Source organism: Gossypium raimondii, chromosome 6 (genome assembly GCF_025698545.1).
Source record: "Gossypium raimondii isolate GPD5lz chromosome 6, ASM2569854v1, whole genome shotgun sequence".
Lineage (NCBI taxonomy): Eukaryota > Viridiplantae > Streptophyta > Magnoliopsida > Malvales > Malvaceae > Gossypium > Gossypium raimondii.
Genome location: NC_068570.1, coordinates 49717998 through 49744848, shown reverse-complemented (window position 1 = coordinate 49744848; position 26851 = coordinate 49717998). Strand labels below are relative to the sequence as shown.

At 32.9% G+C, this 26851-nt stretch overlaps 1 protein-coding gene across 2 annotated transcripts; it reads left to right on the top strand.

Moving 5' to 3' along the window:
• The first annotated feature begins 11305 nt into the window (after window positions 1–11305).
• LOC105772935 (cullin-associated NEDD8-dissociated protein 1) lies at window positions 11306–25158 on the top strand. 2 transcript variants are annotated; one of them, XM_012594448.2, is made up of 29 exons: window positions 11306–11400; window positions 11904–11996; window positions 12159–12328; window positions 12488–12698; window positions 13066–13231; window positions 13777–13906; window positions 14920–15034; window positions 15157–15314; window positions 15405–15528; window positions 15610–15660; window positions 15734–15816; window positions 17779–17863; window positions 17938–18039; window positions 18127–18225; window positions 18979–19089; window positions 19241–19324; window positions 19441–19581; window positions 21242–21334; window positions 21431–21552; window positions 21638–21800; window positions 21885–22124; window positions 22414–22653; window positions 22739–22915; window positions 23026–23172; window positions 23287–23403; window positions 23914–24082; window positions 24389–24466; window positions 24551–24689; window positions 24865–25158. In XM_012594448.2, the coding sequence occupies exons 2-29, from the start codon at window positions 11961–11963 to the stop codon at window positions 24959–24961; spliced, it is 3648 nt and encodes a 1215-aa protein (XP_012449902.1). In that variant the 5' UTR covers window positions 11306–11400; window positions 11904–11960; the 3' UTR covers window positions 24962–25158. The 2 variants fall into 2 exon arrangements, with proteins under 2 accessions (XP_012449902.1, XP_012449901.1); XM_012594447.2 differs by having other exon boundaries at window positions 11315–11400; window positions 11899–11996.
• The last annotated feature ends 1693 nt before the right edge of the window (window positions 25159–26851 follow it).

Here is a 26851-nt window from a genome sequence, read left to right as displayed (position 1 = left end):
TTTGAATATGTTTAGATCGCGAACTGAAGAAAACAGAATTAGATCGGGGAAAGTCGAAAGTAATCGAATAGTCGATCGTGTCTGCGGATATCCGAGGTAAGTCTATTAGCAACTGAAAGTTATTAAGTTAATATTTATACATGCATACTCATAGTATTTTATGTTGAGCTATAATTTAAAGTATATTAGTAGAATAAATTTTGAAGTGTGGATAATATATGTATATACTATGTTCGAATATACAAGTATGATCTTGTATAAATTCATGGTTTGAAATGAAGATATGAAATGTAATAAAAAATAGGTGATGTTCGAGAAAGCATGAATATAAATATGTAAATTTCTTTCTTGAAATTAGGTAAGAGAGATATATATACATACATACGATAGGTCAAATATATATATATATATAAGTTTTGGAGTTTAGTTAAAGTACAAATGTTGTATATGTATAAATTTGTGGTATAAATCAAAGGTATGTATAACATTTATATATATTAGGTTCGAATATATGTATATATATATACAAGTATATACAAGTATAAAGTTTTGGATTGGATTTAAAATACGTAACTTATAGTTGTATATATATAGTTTCGAATAGGTATATATATATATATGTGAGATATAATTTATAAGTAAATGCTATATTAGAATGAGCATGCTTACATATATGTATATGTTCTTTTATTGAACTTAAGTAGGACATTTATATAAGTTTATTTGAGGTTTGATTATGCAAGATTGTGTGTATTTGTTCTTGTAATGAATTTAAGTATGAAATTTTATATATGTATGTGAAAGTTTCGATTATGTATGTATATTCATGTAAAAGTTCTTGAATGGAAGTGATGATATGAAATTATTAGTTTGAATCATTATAAGGTGGTTGAATGTAATACAGACTTTACGTCTAGCAGGCTTGATGCCGGTGAAGTAATTCAGACTTTACGTCTAGCAGGCTTAATGCCGGTGATACATTTCGGACTAAATGTCTAGTAGGCTAAATGCCGGTGTACTGAATCAGGCTTTAAGCCTAGCAGGCTAAATGCCGGTGAATCTGTTTTTAAGCATGTGATTAAGTGTACAACTATATGATTTTGGATATATTTAATTGATAAGTATATTTATATATAAATTCGACTAAGTGTGTTGGATGATTATATATATATTCGGCTTACGCATTGGCAATATATATATATATATATATAAGCTTGGGAGAATGCATTTGTTCATATGTATTAGATTTGTATTGGTTTAAAGTTTATCATTAGTATACATACACATTCGGTTATGATAGGTGTATAATATATATATATGCTTGATTATATACATTCGGTTGAAATGTTGTTTGGTATAAACATATATTCAATTGATTGCATTCGATAGGTATACATATCTGACTATAAATAAAATGGTCTGAGTGCAATAATGTATGAATGTTAGTTAGTCGTATTGGTTGAAATCTCAGTGAAATAGATTAAAAGGTTATTTTATTTATATATTTATATACATCTATTTATGCTGTAGACTTACTAAGCTATAAAAGCTTACTTTGTTTGTTTTTGTCCATTTGCTTTTATAGATTTTGGAGACGCGTTACGAGCTCGGGGATTATCAGCATAGTCCATCACACTATCGACTTCTTTTGGTATTTTGTTAAATATTTGAACTCAATCTTATGGCATGTATAGGTTTGAGTACGATGTTAATTACATTTTGATTGTAAATTATAATAGCTATGCAAAAGTAATTAAATTTCCATGTTGTGATCAGTTTGGTTTTAAAAATGGTTGTGTTTGTTCGGTAATGCCTCAAAACCCTAATTCGACAACGGAGACGGGTTAGGGGTGTTACATTTTATTGGTATCAAAGCTACGGTTTAGTCGATTCTTGGACTAACGTAGTATGTATGAGTCTAGCTATACATGCCATAATTTTTATACCGGGATAGTGTGATGACTGTTGACATCTAAAAATGTGTTTTCGTATAGTAATGGATCCCGAACGAGCTGTAGCCGATGATGTTGAGAGTATAGCGCCTGCTCCCGCACAAGGGACAGAGCCGGTAGATTCTCGACCGACCTCGAGTAACCAGGAGGGAGAGGCTAAACAAGCCTTCTACCAAATGATGAATGACTGGTTTACTCAATATGTCCGAACTAATCCGGTTGCACAACAACCTCCACCCCCGACTAATCCACCTTCGATTCCTGTTATACCTCAAGTAAGTGATCCGATGAGATTACTTAAGCCTCCTGTTGACAAAATTCGAAAACACGGGGCCGAAGAGTTTAGAGCTACTGATGATGATGATCTTTGAGCGAAAAATTCGCTTGATAATACTATTCGAGTGTTTGATGAGTTATCTTGCACCTCGATGAGTGCTTGAAATGTGCCATATCTTTGCTACGGACACCGTGCATATCACCGGTGGAATACACTAGTATCGGTGGTTCCGAAAGAGCGAGTGACACAGGAATTCTTTGATTGAGTTCCGTAAGAAATACATCAGCCAGAGATTCATTGATCAGAAACGTAAGGAATTTCTTGAATTGAAACAGGGTCGTATGACAGTGACAGAATATGAGCGGAAATTTGTGAGACTCAGTAGATATGCTCGAGAATGTATTTCGACTGAAGCTATCATGTGTAAAAGATTTGAAGATGGGTTGAATGAAGATATTAAACTGTTAGTTGGTATACTTGAGATAAAAGAGTTCGTAGTACTTGTTGAACGAGCTTGTAAAGCTGAGGAGCTCGGAAAAGAGAAGAGGAAAGCTGACTATGAAGCGTAAAAGATCATTTAGTAAATCATTTCAGTCGACCTCAAGGAAATCCAGAGAGGATCATAGCCGATCTAAAGCTGCTGCAGGGTTTCCTAAGTATGATCGAGATCGACCCCCTGTGAGTTCACGAGCTACTTGATTACTAAGCGTTGGTAGTGTTCGACAAAATAGATCAGAGTGCAAGCATTGTGGGAAATGGCATCCTGGAGATTGCAGATTTCATGATCGGTCTTGCTTTAAGTGCAGTTCAAAGGATCATTTCATTCGAGAGTGTCCGATGGTAGCTGAGCAAAACACTGTGCAAAATACCAGACCGAGTAATATGCCAGTACGAGGTAGACCGCCGAGGCAATTGAGTAATGTAAGTGGTAGTCATAGAGGAACAAAGGACACGGCAGTTCGATCTGAGGCTCGTGCACCTGCCAGAGCATATGCCATCCGTGCTCGGGAGGAGGCTTCTTCTCCAGATGTTATTACCGGTACTTTCACTCTTTATGATACTAATGTTATTGCATTGATTGATCCTGGTTCGACTCATTCTTATGTGTGTGAGACTTTAGTATTCAGTAAGACTTTGCCTGTTGAGTCTACTGAGTTTGTAATTAAAGTATTGAACCCCCTGGGCCAAAGTGTGCAAGAATTGTCCGTTGATAAAATAAATTGCGTGTTTAAATAAAAATGAAGGGAATGAATAGAAAAAGAGAAATGGGAAACATTTAGGAATGATTATGGTTTTCTTTGAAATGGAGAAATGGAATCATTTGGAAATGAATGTAGGTTTCCAAAACAGGAAATGGAAATAGAAATTTGCAATCCTATATAGGATTACTTAAAAAATGATGGAAGAATAAGTTTATATTTTTGGACTGTTTTGCAGCCCAAAATGAAAATAAATTATTTAGTCATAATGAATATGTTAGCTTGAGACATAATGTATTTTCTCAAAATTTTAATAGGGTAAAATTAAGGTGAGAAATTTATTTAATATGTAGATATTAAAGTTTATTTTGGGAAATAAAAAAAATGAATCTGGTTGGATCATATTATAGAGTACTGGATCAAAAAGCACAGAAAGTACTCGTAATTAGGCCCGATGTGAGAGAGGCCCAAAACCCCTCATATAACATGAAGGAGGTGACAACCTTAATAGAAATATAAGGGTGAGTCGTTCACCCCTCTCCTACTCTAAGTAGGATGTTGTTTTTCTTTTTAAAATAAATTTTTACAACTCTACAAGGGTTCTACCTTCTCTTCCTATAAATAGATGGCATCAATATAGCTATTAACACAAGTTTGAGAGATTGTTATTCTGCAGAAAAATATAGAGAATTTATTCTCAACTATTACAAATATTTTTTAGAAATAATAATTTTACCGATTTCTATTAAAGAAGAGAGAATTTTCGTTTTCACCTAAAAAAGAAAACTTTTTCTAGTTTTGTGTTTTGGTTCAATCAGTTCGAGCCCACAATCGAAGTAGTTCGTGGTACGAGAATAGCAGAGAAGATCGTTTGGTTGAAAGTAAAAAAATATCAAGGATCTGCTTATCAGAAAACACATGTGTGTATTCGGTTAAGGTTTATTGATATAAATATTAGAAACCGGGTCGGTTTTCAAAATTTTAATTTTTCGCTGTGCAAGAAAACTATTTTCAAACCAGGTTTTTTCCAACACATTCATCAAACCAAGTGACAATACCAGGTACTCATAGTGCTTATATCGAGTCCTAAATGGACTCTTAGGCACATTCAACTCCTTTACCTTTAGTTGATAATACCCAGACCTCAAATCAATCTTAGAGAACATTGTTACTCCTCGGAACTGGTCGAACAATTCACCCATCCTTGGCAAAAGGGACTTGTTTTTAATGGTCAACTTGTTCAACTATCGATAATTGATGCACAACCTTAGTGTTTCATCCTTCTTCTTAACAAACAAGACCAAGGCTCCACAAGTTGCCATCCTGGGTCTTATGAACCCTTGATCCAAAAGCTCCTAAAGTTGAACTTTAAGTTATTGAGTTTTTCAGATGTTATGTGGTGGGGGGAAATAGACACTGGTGCAAGTCTAGGAAACACCTTAATTCTGAACTCAACCTCTCTATCAGGTTGTAATCCCGGTAATTCCTCGAGAAAAAAATCCTTAAAATCCTTTATAGTACGGATAGTATCCACAGCTGGATTACTCATACCTGCATCCAGAACATAAGCTAAATACATCTCACAACCCTTTCGAATCAGTTTCTCCACTACTATTTCCGAAATCACATTAGACAGATAATCTATCATTTCCACCACCATAACAATCTCTTTCCCATCAATTGCATTCAGAGTCACTCTCTTAGTGGCACAATCCAAACTCACACTACGCTTAACCAACCAGTTCATTACCAAAATCAAATCAAACTCCCCTAAGGGTAACTCCATCAAATCAGCCAGAAGCACCTCACCCTAAATCTCAAACGAACATCTCCTATAGATTTTATTAACTACTACAGATTGTCGCAACGGGCTCACGACAGTAACATCACTAACAATTTCCTCTACCCGAATTCCCAGTTTATCAAAACCATACTAGCAACTTAGGAATGAGTAGAACCTATATCAATCAAAGCAAAGTACGTCATAAAATAGATTATAAAGGTACTTGCTATGACATTAGATGTGTCGGATCCTCTTGATGTCTAACCACATAAACCAATGATGGTTGTCTAACTTCAGTCTTGGCCAGATTTTGACCTGGTGCTTTCTAAACTTGACCTATAATACTCGTCGCACCAGTTGCGACTCCAGTACCACTAATCCTACCTTGAACAGGATCCCACAAAGGTAACTGCCCAGAACCCTGAGCCATAACTTGCATATGATTAACCAGATGTGGAAAACCACGATCTAGATGAACTACCAACACCACTTCCTGCAACACTTTGTTGGAACCTGCCCTCCTTGCCCGTTTTATAGGTTGTGAAAAAGAGCCAGTAGGACCTAAATCCTTTTTACTCAGAGTCCTATCCTTATCACATTTTTCCTTCCCCTTTCGTTTAATCTCCTCTACAGTCTTAGTTTTCCAAACCAGAGTCTCAAACACCCTCTCCTGATGCGGTGCAACTTGGACCTTAAGACCATACCTTAGCCCATCCTCAAACCATACACACTTACTCTGCTCAGTAGCCTCCATACCTGTGGCATAACAGTTCAACCTCAGAAACTCAGCCTCACACTTGACCATTGTCCTATCACCCTATTTTAGCTCAATAAAATCCAGTTTTCGAGCCTCAACATACCTTGTACCAATGTACTTCTTTTAGAAGGCCTCCTAAAAATAGTCTAAAGTCAAACGTTCAGCTTGAGTACCTCTCACTACATACTGCCATCAATGGTATAACTCATCCCTTAGTAGAGATATTGTACCCTTCAGCTTTAGTTTTAGGGTACAATCCATATCCTCTAAGATCCTTTTTGTAGCCTCCATCCAATACTTGACCAAAATTGGGGTTGTTTCAGCTACACCCTTGAACAATTCGGCTCCATTAGCCCAAAGTCTCTCAATCACCGATCCACGATTACCTAATCAAGACTGGGTTCCAACAACATTATAAAGCACACTCAACATGGCATAAGACAATGCATCATCACCCCTATCATAATTTCCACCTCTAGTGGCAGATGAGTCCTCTCTATAATTGGCCTCTAAAATTTGAGTATCACTCTGAGCTGCAGGCGAGTCGACTAGAGCAGCTTGACGCAGCTTGCCTCGAGTTCGCCTACCACAGGTGCTCATAAAAAATCCTTGAATATCTAAAGTTTAGCATATATCTACAGTTTTTGAAAGTACAATAGTTAGTTAGGGACAACATTGGAGTCTCAGAATTATTCAAAAAACATTGTAAAAATTATATGTGGCATGGTACTCGACAAAACCTCTTTAAAAACATGCATGCAATCTTTACTAAACCAATTGTACTCTGATACCATCAAATGAACCTCCCTAACCCGACCCAGATGTTACAAGTGAATTGTGAAGATTATATTGGCCATCAAAATGGCCCAATAATCAATTTAGTTTCAAAAACACATATTTATTTACTTCATTTTATAAAAGCATAAGTTTTTAGTTGTTCTTTCATTCAATTTAAATTCTATATTATAAAATATTACTTATAATTATTTTAAAAACATTTGACAATCTTGAAATGAATATAAAAATTCAACTCATGGTTCTATTATAAAACAAGCACCACATGCATGTTTAAATAAAATATTCATTCTTGTTTGGTTTTAAAGTCACCGTTATTCATAGCAAAATCTCAAAAAAATAAACCATTATCCATACCCATGCCAGAGTTCTTTATAGAATAATTATACAGTCCCAAAATTGAGTTTATGAAATAAATTTAAATTATGTTTTCAAAATTGATAATAGTGCTCCGAATGCCGAGTTCGAACCCTAACCTCAAGAGTTATTTGAAAAGATAGGAAAACTAAAGGGTAAACTATAAAACATGTGCACTAGGCATATAAAGTAGTAATTAATAGAATACAAGCATGCAGTACAAAGTATAAAGCATAATCGCGATATTCACAATATAGCATACATAACAGTTTATTAGTTTCGCGGAGATCACATAATTCAATAGTATATATATGGATGACAATGCAGTTTCGTACCTAATCCATTCGCTACACACCAATAAGAGTTCTCCAGAACTCATCCAACCTTATACACCATAACAGTAGGAGCATAAACTTATGTAGATATACCACCAGTAGATATGCGAAAAAATTGATAGTAAATTTACAGATGAACTGCCAGTAGATATGTGGATAAACCGCCAATAGATTTGCAGATGAACTACCAGTAGATATGCGAATAAACTACTAGTAGCACTTCTTTCTTTAACAACCCAAACAACAATGCATAGTATGACAGATTATTAATGACAATAATGGTAACAATAGCAGTAGTAACAGTAACAGATTATTAGTTAAGCAATGACAGTATGTGGCACCCCAAACCACATACTGCAATCCAACACATTGCAATCCAACCATCACACCAATTTAAAATATGCTTAAATAAGTAATTTTAATCAAACAATCCTAAAACTTGCTTCGATCATCGTAATGCAACAAAAAAGGATTAAGGGTAAAAATGTCATTTTTACACAATGTAAATTTAAATATGTAAATAATAAATTTGGACCAACCTGTGTCCTAAGCATTTTATTTTAAAGTATTCGTAAAAATTTGATTCAAAACAATATTTAAAACTCACATAATTCTAAAACGAAGTTTAAGGACTAAATCGTAATTTTTTCAAAATATTTGAAAAAGTTATTTTGAGAAAATGAAGCTACCCTACTGAAATTCAAGGGATGAAAGTAGGATATGAAAATTCTAAAACATGTTTTTCTAATCACATCAACAAAAATCAATTTACACTAAGAAAAGAAGCAAACACGTAAACACATGTGAACCATTACTTAGAAACCCTAGCATGTAACTTGCGAACTCCTATCACCAGACACATGCGAACACCTATCACCACATACCTGCGAACCCCTATCACCAGACACATGCGAACCTCTATCACCAGATACCTGCGAACCCCTATCACTAGACATTTGCAAACCCCTATCATCAGATACATACGAACCCTATCACTAAATACCTACGAACCACTACCACCAAACACATGCATACCCCTATCACCAGACACATGTGAACCCCTATCACCAAATACCTACGAAACCCTATCACCAGACACCCTACGAACCCCTATCACTAGACACATGCGAACCTCTATCACTAGATATCTACAAACCCCTAAGGCGAACCCCTTAATATAGTTGATAGTTTAACATTTATCTACCACTTCTACATTTTCAAGCATATTTCAAGTTGTATAAACACACAAATAGTTATAAAAGTCCTTAAAAAGTTCATAGAAAGTCCAATAACAAATCCAGATCAAAAGTAAAATCTAGTCCCTCAAGTTTGCACTCTCATTGCCATTTTTATGAACCAAAAACCATATTACATGCACAAATAAAGATGCCTCTGCCTTTAGATCACCAACTTCTTCACTTCACCACTTCACTTCAATTGTGTCACTACAAAAATGTTCATAAAAGAGTGTGAGCTTAACCAAGCTTAGTGGGTATTCAAGAGGCTACAATAATCCACAAATACATGAGTTAAAAACAAGCATGCTAGACATAATTAACACATGGCATCATTAACATTATATCATATTGATACATTGGCTACTTGTGAAATGAAAATACATGTTAAAACAATCATTAGATACATGGATCTCCATTACCTCGTACTTGACTAATAAAGTCCATATCAGACCCATAAAGTGTAGCATGAATCTAGCACTCTCCTATATATCAACATGATCCATGAATGGATCAAGGCTCTATATTCCTTTATCTCTCCACATGTCACAACATCAAACTCATACATGAGTACTCAAGTCCTACGGCATGCCAACTATATCCAATGTTTTCACAGGTTCATAAGGCCATTATATCCCTTTCACACATTAATTTTTTGGTTTTTGCACACTCACACATCACACTCATATCACTTGTCACTTTCAGATAATGCACCTCATATGCAAACACTTTGCTCAATGAGCCAAATACACTTTCATTTCAAATGTGTGTGCATAAGACCAATTGTTCATAAGGCATATACAGTCATATATTCAACACACATATTCACATCATACACTTGCACATATAAAAACACATGTAAGCTTGCTTATAAAATAAAAAAGTTCAAGTAAGAACACTTACTCTTAGGACTTAGATTAGATGATTAGACCACCTAATCCCCATTTAACTCACTACTTTGCACATCAATTATAGCACACAATATCACTCACCTTAGCAACTTGTTTGCACAACAAAGCTCAAGTAAGCTTTTTGACTGCCTTCGGATGTACTAACATCCAGAGTGTGAGTATTGCTACAAAATAAATGAAATTGAGACGGTGTCTGAGTGCAATTCAAATAAATTTTAAAATTTCTTTATAGCTTATTTTTATTTGTTAAATTATTTTTATTTAATTAGTTTTATTTTTAAAATGTTATTATTGTTGATTATCTCAGCTTCCTTTTGAAATATTCTGGCTTTGCCCATGTGTGATAGAATTTCTAGTTATTAATAATTTGTTATGGGTGTAAAATCTATCTATTAGTTTTATATTCAAAATTTAATAAAAACACTATTAATAAAATAATTATTATCATATTTATAAATTTAATTTTTTATTATAAAAAAGATTTTAACTTGATAATGATTATCATATTTAAAATAAAATCATACTTATATATAAAAAGTTATATTTATTTAATTAAAATTTGTAACTAAAAAACTTTGGTTTTATAATTTTAATTTATCCAATTTATTCAATTTTATAGATTTACAATTTTATTAATTAATAATATATTATATTATTTTCTATGTAGAACTTTTAATAGATATGATCAAATTAATTAATTTCACATTAATATACTATTATATTAATTAATATTACTTTTATTATTATAAAATGATACTAATAAATTATCTTTAATGTCAACTAAGTAATATAATTAATAATAAAAGGTATTTTATTAGTTCAAAAGTTTTTCCAAACTTATATTTATATATTATAGATATAAATTATATGATTTATCAACTTTTTGGCGTAAAATGTTATTTGATTAATTCGCTACTTAAAAGGAAAAAATTAAAAGAAAAAACCTTAAGGATATTAATTTGGTTAAGAGTATGTACAATAACTTATTAACATATTTTATTTCATTGTTTCAATGAAAAAATATTAACTTATGAGTTAAGTGATCGAATTGTAAATTTATCCGTTTTATGTCTAATATCGATTAGAAACTTAATAGTTAGTGATCAATTTATAATTTTGAATAGTTTAATAATAAATTTGTAACATTTTGAAATTGAGTGACCAAAGTGTAAACTTACTAATAGTTGTTTGAATATAGATTACCTTAACTTTTTCTTATTTAAGATTAAGTTAAATATTTTAATTATATAAAATAAAAATATAAAATATCAAATGTAATTTCTTTTAGTCCCTTTAAAAATTTGAATATTGAAGTTAATATCATGACTAAATTTCACTTCAGCCCTAAGATGATAAAATTTCTTTATAGTCCATTTAAAAATTATGAAATAATATGTTAATATAGTGATAAAATTATACTTTTAACCTCACTTAAAAATATAATTTAATCTTGTTCCCTTGAGATAAATTTCTAGCTTTGTCCCTGGTTACTGTGAGTATTTTTTTATTTTAAAATGTCATACTAACAAATTAAAAAAATAGTATTAACAGTTTGATTTGAATTTTAAAATTTAAAAAGAGAAAGATAAAATTCCGAGAAATAAAAGGATAAGGACTAATATCCAAAATTTAGAAGAATACAGGGATCCATGAAATATTTTCACCTTAAAAAATACATAAAAATCGATTTTCACTAAACCCACTGGTTTTCATTAAATAGCGAAACAGATCAAACAAAATATAGAGGAGAACTCTCGTATCTTCGCTTCTGTTCTTTTTACTCTCTGTGCGTCGCTCTGGTACTTAATCTAACAATTACTTTTAATACTTTTCACCTGTGATTTCGTATTATCAGCCGAATCTACTGTTGATTTGTTTGTGCACTTATAGATTCTTGCTTGTGTTTAATTGACTAGGTTTTTCACTTTTCAAGAATTCAAACCCACACTTTAAGAAAAAAAATATATTTTTTGCATCACATTGTCTTTGCTATATCTTCTAGGTTTCTAATCGTTTTCAATAATCTCGTTTTTTGTTTATTTATTCATTTTTTTGTTTCCTTTACTCATTCTGTTTTAGTTGGTTGTCTTTCAATAATGCAGATTGAATATTGTTTTATTTTGTTTCAGTTGTGTTTGACAATTTAGGTTATAAACGTTTTACTTACTATTTTTTGGTCGAATTTGATCTGCTTCTTAATTCTTTTATTTTTAAATTTGTTTTTGCATATATAATATATTTTTTCTATGAAGCTCTTACCCGCTTTCATTTTATTTTTCTGATTTTTTCCATTTCAGTGCAGATTTCGGCGGAATAGTGTAAGTTGGCTTTGAGATTGTTGGAACTTTACATTGTAGAGATGGCAAATTTACAAATGACCGGTATTCTAGAAAAGGTATTATTATTTATATTCTGTTTTAATCTTTTTTTCCAGTGTCCTCTGTGCTTGCTTCATCTCTTACAGTTTGCTCAGCTTTATAGATGAAAGAAAAAAGAAAGAAAAAATGACAAAGGCTTATCTGATATTGGTTTGTAACTTATTAATCTCTTCCTATAGATGACTGGAAAGGATAAAGATTATAGATATATGGCTACTTCTGATTTATTAAATGAGCTAAACAAGGAGGGCTTTAAGGCTGATTCTGACCTTGAGATAAAGTTGTCAAACATTATCCTCCAACAACTTGATGATGTAGCTGGTGATGTTTCTGGATTGGCTGTCAAATGGTAAGCTTTTTGTTCTCTCGGGTAGTGTTTTGCATTAACAAGTTTGTATAATTTAGGCATCTTTGTACGCTATAATGCTAGACTAGTTTACATCATGATTTTTCCTGGTTCTTGTATTTCATTGTTTTGAGTTTACTCTGATTTTAACTTTTATTGCAGTCTTGCTCCATTGGTGAAGAAGGTTGGTGAACCAAGAGTTGTGGAAATGACCAATAAACTCTGTGAGAAATTGCTTAATGGCAAAGATCAGCACCGCGACATTGCAAGCATAGCTTTGAAGACAATCATTTCTGAAATCTCTACTCCATCTCTTGCACAATCTGTTTTAATTTCTCTGTCTCCTCAACTAATAAGAGGAATAACTGGCGGGGCAAGTTTCTGAACACAGCTTGTCAACGCTCTGTGATTTATATCTTCAATAAATTTCACTATGAAAGTGTTTCTTTTGAAGTACTGTTTTAGTTTCTTATTTCAGTTAAGTTCCAATGTGAAAGTTTAATTCCACAAAGATTTATGGACAATAATATTTGCTTGATAAATTTCTCAAAGATACTTCTTTTACAGTTTCATCATGCTAATCATATATAGGGCCTTGACTATGGGATGAACTTTAAGGCTGATATCAATTACTTTGGTACTGTTGTCCTTGTGCAATGAAAGAATATGAAAATTGTTTTTCTTCTGCTTGCTTTGAATATTTTGTATTCATAATTAACTTATTATTAATATTGTTGCAGGGGACTAGCACAGAAATTAAATGTGAATGTCTTGACATTTTATGCGATGTTCTTCACAAGTTTGGAAATCTAATGGCAACTGACCATGAGATACTTCTGAATGCATTGCTATCACAATTGAATTCCAATCAAGCTAGTGTTAGAAAGAAGACAGTTTCTTGTATTGGTAAGATGTGCTGAATTGAAACAAATTTGTTTGTTTGGCAATCCTTTTTGTTGACTTTTTGTTTCTTTAAACTTGGTTTTGATGTGCTCGAACTTATATTTCATTTTGGACTTTGGAGTCTTTTGTGGAGTAACAGTTCAATTAAAGCCCTCTCTTCATGTACTAATTCTGCTTCCTATGGAGAAGGCTAGATGCCTTCTATTTCTTGTTATTTAATACATGCATGCTAAAATGGAGCAATTAGTAGAGGTTTGACTTCCTTGATACTTAATATAATGTTTGGTATTTATGACAACTGTAAGGAATGAAGAAAAAAGAATTGATGAGTCTTTATATATGTCTTTTAGGATGTCTATCATATTTATTTAGTTTTGTACAAAGTATGCTAAGGACTGAGGGGAATCGGGGAAGGTGAATTTGCAAGTGTTGGGGATCGAAGCTCAGCATTGCTGGAATCCCAACTCCTAGAGGAGGTGGCAATATCATTTGGATAAGCTGACATTCTGTTTTTGTAAATTATTGACTAATCATTCTTTTGTTTTCAGCATCTCTTTCTTCAAGCTTGTCAGATGACTTGTTAGCGAAGACAACCATTGAAGTTGTACGAAATGTAGGAAGTAAGGGAACAAAATCAGAATTGATCCGCACGAACATTCAAATGATTGGTGCTTTGAGGTCATTACCTCTTTCGCCTCATACTGCTTATGAATGAAGTTGCTATTGTTTGAAATTTGTTAATAACAAGGATAATTTTTATTGGAAGAGTAAAATATTGAACCCTTCTTAAGGTTTGTAGAAAATATCTTTAATGCCCCATAGGTTTTGAAGAATACCTTCTTACTCCCCCTGTTTTTTACCAGAAAACAATATCATTGGGCTTCAAAAAGTAATATTGTTAATTATGAAGTTAAAATGAAAAGATAAACACACTCCTTTCACTTTTTCTTATCTTATTTATTTTAATTTATATTTTCTTTTCTCTTTTACCTAGATTTCTTTTTACAAAGTATAATATTTAGTTAATTCTAAAACCATCTTATTATCTTGTCCTATTTTAATAGAAGTTATATTCTAATTTAATTACATATTAAATATATTAACAATAATCTATAATTCAATTATATATTAACTTCATGAATGAATCGATATATCAATTATCTTCAGTTAAAATAAATTGATCCATTAATCTGGGAAAAAGAGTTGTGTTAAAGAAATTGATTAGAACCAAAAAGAAAAAATTGGAACAAGTAAAAGGAAAACGAAATGTTGGTATTTTCAGTATTTAAAGTGATTTTTGGACAAAAATTAGTTTGAATATTAGAATTCTTAGATCTCTAATTTTTAAAGAGAGATAAGGAGTATTTTCGTATCAATGGAGGTAAGCTTATTTTCAACAAAACTGCATGGATGGCATTTTTTTTTTCTAATTAAGTTATATATGAATATTTGTATGGATTTTTTCTAGGTTTGAATGTTGTAAATGCTCTACCCTCAAAGATTTAAATCTATAAAGACTCCATAAAAATAAAAATAGCAAGGGTGGCATGGTGCTAGAAGAACAACCATTTGCCACTATTGTTTTTATCTTTGTGGAGTCTTTATAGATTTAAATCATTGAGGGTAGGATTTCAGTGTTTTCTTATTGTTATATGTGTTGCTAATGAAATATATGTTATCATTGTATTCAGCCGTGCTGTTGGGTATCGTTTTGGACCTCATCTTGGAGACACTGTGCCAGTGCTTATTAATTACTGCACAACTGCATCAGAAAATGATGAGGAGCTAAGAGAGTATAGCTTGCAGGTGTTCTATATGGCTTTGTATCTTAGAGGGTGTACTGTGCTTTAGTGCTTGATAAATTCTTGCGGGGTGAAATTTATAATTTAATAATTGAGTTGCTCATAACGGTCAAGTTTTGCTTTCAGGCACTAGAAAGTTTTTTGCTTCGCTGCCCTAGGGATATTTCGTCCTATTGTGATGAAATTCTTCACCTTGCTTTGGAGTATTTAAGTTATGATCCAAACTTTACTGATAACATGGAGGAAGATACTGATGATGAGAATCACGAGGAGGAGGAAGAAGAGTATGATTTTTCATTTGCTTCTGGTATGATTTATGTTTATGTCTGCATGAAAGACAGGTTTTTTAGCTCCAGCTCTTTATTGTTTTATAGTGAGAGTGCAAATGAATATACCGATGATGAAGATGTAAGCTGGAAAGTTCGAAGAGCAGCTGCTAAATGTTTAGCTGCATTAATTGTTTCTCGCCCTGAGATGTTATGTAAACTGTATGAGGAGGTATATATTTGCCTTTTCTGTCCTGAACTTCTGAGGGTAGTTCCCGCACCATTTTAAAGATGTTATTCTCTCTTGGTGCAGGCTTGCCCTAAGTTAATTGATAGATCTAAAGAAAGGGAAGAGAATGTCAAGGTAATGTTCAGGCCATGGTATATAGATTTCATTCTTCATATGGGTTTGTTTATCAAAGAATAACATATGGCAGATGGATGTTTTTAATACGTTCATTGAGCTACTACGGCAAACCGGAAATGTGACTAAGGGACAGACTGACATGGATGAACTGAGGTGAGTTTCTCATATCATTTAAGCACCAAAGATATTATTATTTTCATGATTTTCTCAATTTTGTTTACACTTCAAGTTTTTTGTTTATTATTATTGGTGCTTGTTCAATCTGGAGTGACCTGGATTTGAAATTCATAGTGGTTGGCTTAAATTTGAAATGACCATTACATTCATGACTTGATTTGGATCCTCAAATGGCTCGGAATAAGATCTTACCTAACTCCACCATTAACTTATAGCGAGGATAATCTTTTATTTTCTTGATTAAAATTTGTAGATTTAAGAAAATAATGAATACTACCCAAATTTGTGTTGATACTTTGTTTTGGTGCATTCGTTGCTAATATTGTATTGAGGATAAACTAGGTTGACCGATTATTTTGAAGTTGACAAATGTTGATTGGATTGGATCTCAACTTCAACAACTCTTAATTATACCTGATCTGTAATTGTTTTAGAATTAATCATTTATTCTTATTATTATTTTTTAAAATTTATAGTTTTTTTGACAGCATTCAATTTTTTTTTTTTCAAATTAAACTTGATTCGAAGTGGAATTGAAACTCTATAAATGTTAATGGATATAAAAATGGTTTTAATGGTTCTACATGAAATATAATTGAACCTTAAGCCTGCCTAAAACTTGAATGATCTGAAACCTGCTTGAACCTTGAATGATCTTGACCTGAGATAACTAGAGCCTTGGGTGTCCTTAACAGATGCATTCTGAACATGAATTGATTTAAACTTTGGAAGAATTGGAATAGGAAGGTTTATCTGGCTTATTACTCTGTTTTGTTTGCTTTATAATCATTTGATTTATCTTTGAACTATGGTTAAGAATTTTAACACAGCCTTAATGAAATAAAGTCCTCGGATGCATCATTTTTTTATAATCTGGTATGGTGTTATAATTTTTCTATTGTCTTCAAAATCATTTAATAGAAGTTCTTGAAAACTGCAGGCATCTATTTTCCCTAGTTACTGCATGCAAATAATGCAATTTTGCTCCCCTGCATTGATACAGAACTTTATTTGTACACCTGAAGTTCTTATCCTATACCTTCAGTTAGTATTAGGAGTTTAAAGGTGCTGAGCTCATCATCTGTTCTAAGTTAATATTAGTAATTGTCTTTGAATTCGTGTAATGGAATTTTTGCTTCCCTGCTTTGATACAGAACTTTATTTGGATTCCTTGAAGTTCTCATCATCTCCACTATGTTAGTTTTAGGTGTTTAAAGAAGTTGAGCTCATCTGATATAGTTCTGCTCTTGAGCTTGACTCAGATAAAAATACTTGAGGCTTAAACTCCACAGAGCTCTGCCTACCCTTTTTCTTCTCCTTGTGATCGACAAAAAAAATAATCAAGCTATGTGTGCGCAAATTCATTAAACCCAATTATCATAAGATTGATTAACAGGCTCGAAACTTGAGCTTGAACTTGAATGCAACACTAAACTCAAGTTTGAAAATGTGAAAGTAAATATAGTACTTTATTTATCTATGAATAAAATATTAATTTTTAAAAGTTGTCATAACTTGAGCTTTAGGTCGGTTCTACTGCAAACGAGTCTAGTATTACAAAGCTCTAAGTCACTCATTACTTGAATGGCTTAGGCTTAATCTTAGATCAATTGCAAATGAGTTGAGTTTGAGCATTAAGTGGCCTAGCTTGAGTTCCTCATGAGTTGCTTTACTCATTTAAACCTGTTAATTATCATTGCTGTTATTGTTTTTGTTCATGATATTATCATCAATATTGCCACTTGTCTTCATCTTCATTATCATTAAATTTAGGGTTTGAATTCACTATTTAATTAACTTTAACCAGATGAGGAGCTTTATTGGCTGTGGTATTTATCTGTAATAAAAAAATTTCCAATACTGTTGTGGTTGCTTGTGCCTTTTCAGTCTGATTCATTCTTGCAATTTTATTCACATATAAATGCTATTTTTATGCAGTCCAAGATGGCTATTGAAGCAGGAGGTGCCAAAAATTGTTAAATCCATAAATCGGCAGCTACGTGAGAAATCTATCAAGACAAAGGTAAGAATTCCTTACATACTTTGCAGGATATTGCATTTTCTTTATTTTTGCATAACATATAATTCTATCTACAGGTTGGTGCATTTTCTGTTTTGAAAGAACTTGTAGTTGTCTTGCCAGACTGCCTTGCCGATCACATTGGAACACTCATACCTGGAATAGAGAAGGCGCTTAATGTATGACTTTCACACTTTTGGTGTGTACAAGTAATTTAATTTAATTTTTTTCATCCTTCCAAATACTTCTATTTGTAAATTTTCCAGGATAAATCTTCTACTTCAAATCTGAAGATTGAAGCACTTATATTTACAAGATTGGTGTTGGCATCTCATTCTCCTTCCGTTTTTCACCCTTACATTAAGGTAAATTATGTTTTGGTTTATGTGGATGCTCAAACCTCAATGCTTTTGCGATTCTCATGAGAAAGTTCATTCACCTATTTCTTTTTCCTTTTGGAAGACATTCACCAATTGTTTGAGAAAGGCTTGCATGCTTGCTTTTTGAATATAGAAGATTAGTTAATAGCTAATGCTGTCCTTTCACGCTTCCACCTCTCTTACTGGGGTATTTGGTTTCCTGTAACTAGGAGAAATATACAAAAAGTGAAACAAGGAAAGCTCTTTACTGGCATAACTAGATAATGCCATTGTGCAACTCGTAGAACTACAGTCTTTATATGTGACATGAATATATTTTTTGGTTAAATCTTTTCAATTTCTAACTTCATATGATCTTCCAGTGATGTAAAGACTACTATGTTAAATTGGCTTGATGCTTCTTTGTTGTCTTTATATCCTCCAGTTCTCTTAGTCCTGGATTGGCCATTTTTGCCTAAAACAATGTTGAGAAACTGTGTTAATCCATGAACAGTTTGATATCTGCTTAAAACTGTTATAAAAAGTTTCGCAGCTGCTGTAATTTCAGTTCCTTTATCTGTTCTCAATAATGACCATGATGTTTTATCATTAATTATTTTTGAATTTTGGGTGTCTTGATAAGCTTAACGTGTATACAATATTCCTGAGGTCATAATTCTTCCCCTTTTGTTTTATCTTGCTTTTGGTGACCAATATTTATTTTTTCTATGATAATAAGTTGGTAAATATGTCATTCAGGATCTTTCTAGTCCTGTTTTATCTGCTGTTGGTGAGCGTTACTACAAAGTCACAGCTGAGGCATTAAGAGTATGTGGGGAACTTGTTCGCGTAGTGCGCCCAAATCTTGAGGTGGAACCTTTCTCTTGCAATTTGAGATTCCGTTTAACAATTTTCTTTTTTGCTGGAACAAGTCTTATCCTGATATAAACCTAATGTTTCTATTTTGGTAATTCCATGTTTCATTTGAGTTATTGATTACAATTGTGATTGTTTGTTGCAGTGTTTTGGTTTTGATTTTAAACCTTATGTCCACCCAATCTATAATGCAATAATGTCTCGCTTGACTAACCAAGATCAAGATCAGGTAAGGAGAGTTTAATTAGTTTTCCTCCTCCTGTCATGTTTCTTCTGAGATGGATTTAATTGTTTTTTAGATTAGTTTAATTAATGTTATGTTTTTAATCCTATTTCCTTTCTCAGGAGGTTAAAGAGTGTGCTATTACTTGCATGGGGCTTGTCATTTCTACTTTTGGTGATAACCTTGGAACAGAGTTACATGCATGCCTTCCTGTACTTGTTGATCGAATGGGAAATGAGATAACCCGCCTTACTACTGTGAAGGTTAGTTGCTTTCCGTGCTTCTGATAATCATTTGTTTTAGTTGAAGCATTAGATTTATACGACGGATAATGTCATAAATGGCACCTATACTTTAACCAAATGTTCAATGTGTCTACTTTTAAAATGTCTATTTTGGTATCTTGGATTAACACTGTTAATATGTGGCTAGACAACAAATAAAAATTCAACACGTGGAGTTTTAAACCATGTCAGTTGTCCATATGGCAATAAATATAATATGCGGCATTTGAGATAATAAAAAAGATGAAAATGAAACAAAACAAAACAAAAAAACCTGCTAAGGGGTAAAAGAGAAAAATCAAAAGCCAAAAGAGACCCTTGCATGAGAAGCCTGAAACGAAAGAAGATAGAAAAGCTCATCTTCTCCAATGTTGTGAGAGAACTTGAAGCCCTAGGCCAAAATTTGCAGAAAAGCTCATCTTCTCCAACCTTTCAAAAATTGTGCTAGATTATAGCTCTTCTGTTCCTAAAATATATTCCAGCTTTTCTGTATACTTTTAAATTTTCTGCTTTTTATTTAAAAAAATTCTTTTTTTTGAAAAAATTTAAAAGAATTTCCTTAAAAAATAAATTTTCTGTTTTTAAAGTTCTCCGACTTTTAATTTTATATAAAATAAATTTTCTTTATATGTATAAAAAATATATATTTAATGATGATGTGGCAAGATGAAGTGGCATTCGTATGCATTGCTGGATGATGGCTGTGTCTGACATGTCATTTAGTGATATTAAGCCTTGGTGTTAGATTGACACACATGTATGAGACTTGTCTTTTTTGAATTATTGGTACCACCATGGAATAGGTATATCTTATAGGGGCCCTTTATGAGATTATCTCTTTTGTCAAAATACTGGCATGGTATTGTTGGAATGTGTGACACTTATCACAGCCTTTTGTCTATCTTACTCTGTAATGTAAAAACTTTTGTAACTTGAACTTAATTTTTGTATTCTATTTTCTTGGAAGTCCATTGTGAATCTTCTGATTGCGAATCTGTTTGGCGTCTCGATTATAATCCTGGATAACTGATTATATTGCCTCAATGGGGAATTGGGTTAACTTTTATGTATTTATATTTGCGTAGATGACTTTTAAGCTGTAGGCTTTAAGTTTTGGTGTGGTGCTGTTTTCTCCGTACAGTCCATGCAAAATTTCATTATGAATTCTAAATTCTAAATTCAATGCTGTGTCTATAGATAAGTGGTAATCTTTTAATTGAAAAAATATTGGTGATGGAAAAATTAGTTACCTTGTGGTTGCTTTTGTTCAAGGCGAATAACACTTGGCTCCATGTTAAGCTACGGGAGTTTAAAGGCTTTAGCATAGTCAGTTTCTTGGAACTGATAATATCCAATTGAATGATTTTTCTTCTCCCCAAATTATTCAGACTGAAATAAATTAAGGACTCTTTTCTTACAAATGCATGTTACTGGCTGGGTTGCACTATGATATATTTATTGTAATATCTTTGTCTATGATTTTTTTTTACTGAAGTTTCTGATTTACGATTTGTTGGATGGAGCACATTGGTTTAATTTTGGATTGCTTATTACCTCTTTGGCTGCATATGTTCAAGCTACTTTTTTTTATTGCTCATGAAAGTTTTTGGCCCCATAATCTGTCCAATTCTGAATCTAGGCATTTGCTGTTATTGCTGCTTCTCCACTCCGGATAGATCTATCATGTGTTCTGGAGCATGTAATTGCAGAGTTGACCGGATTCTTGCGGAAAGTATGGAAGTTTGCATCTTGTTGAATTAGTGAACTGTTTTATTGTGGTACTTATGTAGTTATGTTTGATCCAAAATATCCTTGGTCTGGAAAACAGGCAAATCGGGCTTTAAGGCAGGCAACACTCGGGACACTAAATTCATTAATTGTAGCCTATGGAGATAAAATTGGCCCGTCTGCATATGAAGTTATCATTGTGGAACTTTCAACTCTGATTAGGTTCTGTTCCTACTTTACCTTTTTTAGTTTTTTTGCATGGTTATATTCGTTTTGAGGCTTCCTAAACCCTTTTTCTCTATTTTAGTGACTCTGACTTGCATATGACGGCTCTTGCCCTTGAACTCTGCTGCACCCTAATGGCCGACAAGAGATCTAGCCGAAATGTTGGTTCTGCTGTTAGAAATAGAGTTCTTCCTCAAGCACTGACATTGATCAAGAGCTCGTTGCTGCAGGGCCAGGCACTTTTGGTATCTCCTTTTCAATTTAATGAGGTTACATCTGCTGTAAAATCCTTTTTTGTGTTTACAGGCATTCATTGTTGGAAATTTCAGGCTTTGCAGAATTTTTTTGCTGGTTTGGTGTATTCGGAAAACACTAGTTTTGATGCATTACTGGAATCTCTTCTTTCTAGTGCAAAACCATCTCCTCAATCTGGCGGTGTTGCAAAACAAGCATTGTATTCAATAGCTCAATGTGTGGCTGTTCTCTGTCTCGCTGCAGGTGATCAGAAATGTTCATCTACGGTTAAAATGCTCACTGACATCCTTAAAGATGATGGCACAACCAATTCGGTATTTTCTCTTTTACCTATTTTCCGAGTTTCTTCTCGATGTTTCTGTTGTATTGCTGTTATTCTTGCCAGTAAATTGACAATGGGCTAGTGTGTGTATTACTTATTTATTTTGATGTTATTTCTTTTCTGTTGGATTTGGATTCTAGTAATTCAAGCATGGTCTTATTTCTTTTTGTATTGATACATTTTTTTTCCTTTTCCTTTTTTGTGTTTGTCATTTATTTGTATCTGCTGCTTCAAATCGATCTTCTAACATTGTACTTTATGTATGTATATATATTAAACAGCATCTAGCCTTGCTCTGTTTGGGGGAGATTGGGAGGAGGAAAGATCTGAGCTCGCATGCCCATATAGAGACTATAATTATTGAGTCCTTCCAATCTCCTTTTGAAGAGATAAAGTCTGCTGCTTCTTATGCTCTTGGCAATATAGCTGTCGGGAATCTTTCCAAGTATTTACCTTTCATATTGGACCAGATTGATAACCAGCAGAAGAAACAATACCTGTTGCTTCATTCTCTTAAGGAGGTATGTTTTCTTGAAGTGGCGCTCAAACCTAACCAGATATTTTTGTCTGATGCAGCATCTATGTTAATGTTAAATTTACTTGCAGGTTATAGTAAGGCAATCTGTAGATAAAGCAGAGTTTCAGGATTCAAGTGTTGAGAAAATTCTGAAATTACTTTTTAACCACTGTGAAAGCGAGGAAGAGGGGGTCAGAAATGTGGTGGCTGAGTGCCTTGGTAAAATTGCACTTATTGAACCTGTAAAACTCATTCCAGCACTTAAGGTATTTCCACAACACAAGTCTGATGCCCTTTGTACTTCTGCCGAGCTTTTGTCATGTGGGTGTAATTTAATAGTGCATTTGTTACTTTAAAAATTTTGAATTTCTTATAGTTGAGAACAACCAGTCCAGCGGCATTCACTAGGGCAACAGTTGTCATTGCCGTAAAATATTCTATTGTTGAGCGGCCAGAGAAGATAGATGAGATCATTTATCCTGAGATTGCTTCATTCCTTATGCTTATCAAGGATCAGGATCGAGTGAGTACCCTTCTACTCCTGATGAATACCCAACAGGAAATAAAAAAGAAAAGCTTTTATGTGGTTTCTTATATTTCTTGACTTATTCTTGTTTATCTGCAATCATCAATGCAGCATGTTAGGCGTGCAGCTGTGTTGGCTTTAAGTACTTTTGCTCACAATAAGCCTAACTTAATTAAGGGGCTACTTCCTGAATTATTGCCGCTTCTCTATGATCAAACGACTGTTAAGGTAGCTAAAAGTTTACATTATGATGATTTTGCTGATGGTTTGCTGTTAATTAGGTTGCTAAATTAATTTGCTGTTGACTAAAACATTTGCATGCGACAAAACCCTGATTCTTCTTAATCAATTAGCAGTTTTTTTATTTTATTTATTTATAAATGTTGTTACTTTATGAGGTGTCCCCTAATGGTAACTTTCTGGGTTGTATTTACTTTTTTACCTTGCAAATCTTTTGGTTTTCTTTTGTTTAATTCCTGTAACTGTCAAAATAGAAGAGGGATTCTATCAGAAGTTTTAGCTTATAATTTGTTAACTTCGAGGATTTGGTCTCCGAGTTATCTATCATGATTTTTCATTTCTGGTGTAGGGCTACATGGTTTCATTTGTTAATCTTGTTTGCTTCTTTCCTTTTTATGCTTGTACTTTTCTACTTGTCCTATTCTTTTCCACGTTCTCCATTCACTGGTAGGCATCCCTGCATTTTCTTATGTTATTTTAAATTCTGGCCTGCTGCAGAAAGAATTGATAAGAACTGTTGACCTTGGTCCCTTCAAGCACATCGTCGATGATGGCCTTGAGCTAAGGAAGGCAGCGTTTGAGTGTGTAGACACATTGCTGGATAGTTGTCTTGATCAAGTGAACCCCTCATCTTTCATTGTTCCGTACCTTAAATCTGGACTTGATGGTGAGTTGCCTCCCCTTTGTATTGTGGTTATAAACCTTGGGATTAATAATTAGATGACTAATTATTATACCAATTAGCTACTTTTTTAAGCATAGGATAGTTTTATCATGAGCTGTACCTGAAACCAAAATCCGATGTTGAAAATAAATTTAATTATTATGTCTTGAATTATTCTCTCGGCCAAAAGTCCATATTTATTCATTATTCACAAATCTTATGGCAATAATAATTAGGTTATTTGTCTCAAGATAATACATTTTTTGCGTTACATCATTATACTGATTTAGATTTTTGGCTTTTTGCCAGATCATTATGATGTTAAGATGCCTTGCCATCTTATCCTTTCAAAACTTGCTGATAAATGTCCATCTGCTGTATTACCAGGTGGGTGATCAGTGAATTATCTTTACCGAGATTCTGATAATTGTTTAATTTTCATTTGTTTATTGTCTCAAATTTGATATTCAGTGTTGGACTCACTGGTGGACCCTCTTCAAAAGACAATTAATTTCAAGCCCAAACAAGATGCTGTCAAACAGGAAGTAGATCGTAATGAAGATATGATCCGTAGTGCTCTTCGTGCAATCGCATCCTTGAACCGAATAAGGTTTTGTACTCTTGCACATAATCGAGTGCAATGATTTTCCTTTTCACTCTTGACCTTTTACTAGGCAATTGAGTTTTAAGATTTTAAATTGATGGCTATATGTATGCAACTGTCTTTCTGATTGTCAATTGTTTTTGTGTGCCAAGTTGAATTATATTTTTGCTTTATGTTGCAGTGGGGGAGATAGCAGTATGAAGTTGAAGAATCTCATGAGTGAAATATCGAAATCTCCAACATTATGGGACAAGTATTACTCCATCCGGAACGAGTGAGGTAATCTTCTAATTGTGTAAAGTAGGTAAGGTTTGATCGGATTGGATTTATATCCGAAACCAGGGGAACATTGTTGTTGTGAAAGATGATAATTGTTGGATATTGAGTTGGTTCATGTATGATTGCATCCTGCAACTGCATGCTTCTCTTTTATCTTCATATTATAGAATAATATTTTGGACCTTCATTCTCTCAACCATTCCTTCATGCTAAATTGCAAGACATTTCTCTCCATTGGTTTTTATTTTCATCCGTCTTACCAGAGTGATATGGGTTATTTGTTTTGGGGTGATTGTGTTTACTCATTTTTAATTTTATTTATATTTTCATGAATAAAAGGATACCTGTGTTTTAAGAAAAATTTTGATGGCAGTGAAGTGGGTAGGGCAGATGTTAAATTCACTGTTACTCCGTAGCTGACATGCTTTGCTCTATCTCTATCTGCCTTATAATTGTTAAAGCCACTATAACTTCGATGTATTCATTTTCAATTACTTCATTTCATTTCAATTTAATATTTGCTAGTGTTAATATTTTCAATCTTTTAGAAAGAAATATTTAAAATTATTCAAAAAGCATTTAAACATAAAACAAGAGTATTTTTTTAAACTCATTACGAATGTACTCTTGAAATAGTTATATACACAAGTAAAAATATAATTTTATACAGTGGAGTCAAGCAAATACTTTAATTGGTTTTTACTTCTCCAAAAATATTTGCTTTCCCTTGGGTTCACTTTTCAGAAGAAAGAAAAAAGCAAGCTTCATTTGGAGAGGCTGGTTAGAAATCCATAGGATGGTTTGGATTTTGACTTCTTTAATAAAGGTCATGGTTAACATTTTCAATAAACGGAGGTTTTATATTTGTATTTTTTTCACTGATATTTTAATTTGGTTTTTGAATTTGGAAAAGTAGAATTTTGATTGTGGGACTGAGGTTTTGTCGTTCCATTAGGTATAATTTTAAAGTGTCTTATCATTAAATTTGTATATATTGTTTTTAAATTCAAGGATTATAATGGACTAAGTTGTAGAGTTTAAGTATTAATGTGGTTTTCTTTTTAAATTCAAAGATTATAATGAATTTAGTCGTTGAATTTAGGTATCAATGTGGAAAAAATATATAGTTGCTGAAATTTTCAAAAATTAACATTATAAACTATTGTGATTTTCATTTTTCTTGCCGTTTTCAATGGGAAAGAGTTGCATTGATTTTCCGTTTAGTACATAAATGGCGAAAAATCATTTCAACCTTTTTCTTTCTTCCATCTTATCAGCATATCAACTTTTATCAAACTCTCGAACCGAGCGCAGTATCTGTGCGTGACATCACATTATTTGCTCAAAATTGGCCGCCTAGTGTGTTGTATAAATTCGAGTCATTCTGGGTTGTACGAGGATATTTAAATTTAAAAGTGCATTTGGATTTCAAAATACATGAAAACAAAATGAGTTGTTGAGGGTCGGTTCTTTCGAAATTTTTTTTTTAAGTATTATTTGTTGGGTAATGGATTTGACTTTCAATTACTGAAAGTATTTTCTTCATGTTAGGATTATGTCTTCAATTTTAATGAATAACTTGTACAGTTTACAATGTCCAGTATACGAAGGGGAAGTCTCAATTGATGGAACTTGCAAGACTCGAGAGAAATGCTAAAAACATGTGAATAACAATTAAAAAATTTGAGTGTGGGGTGACTAGAACACCAACTTGAGATTTATCAATTGCTTTCATCTTCTCTTGCATTTATGTGAACTCTTGTGAACATGATTGAGGAGTTTGAGAATTTTAATTGGTTGTACATACTTATTAGTTCAATGCATGTATTTGCTATGTAATAGCCCAATTTGTCCGGGGACCATTCAGAACAAACAAAAAAAAATTAAAT

Coding starts and splice junctions, on each gene's coding strand:
- LOC105772935 (XM_012594448.2), top strand. CDS start 11,961: ATGGCAAATTTACAAATGACCGGTATTCTAGAAAAG. Junction 12,699..13,065: donor TAAGAGGAATAACTGGCGGG/GCAAGTTTCTGA, acceptor ATATTGTTGCAG/GGGACTAGCACAGAAATTAA. Junction 21,801..21,884: donor TGCAGGGCCAGGCACTTTTG/GTATCTCCTTTT, acceptor TGGAAATTTCAG/GCTTTGCAGAATTTTTTTGC.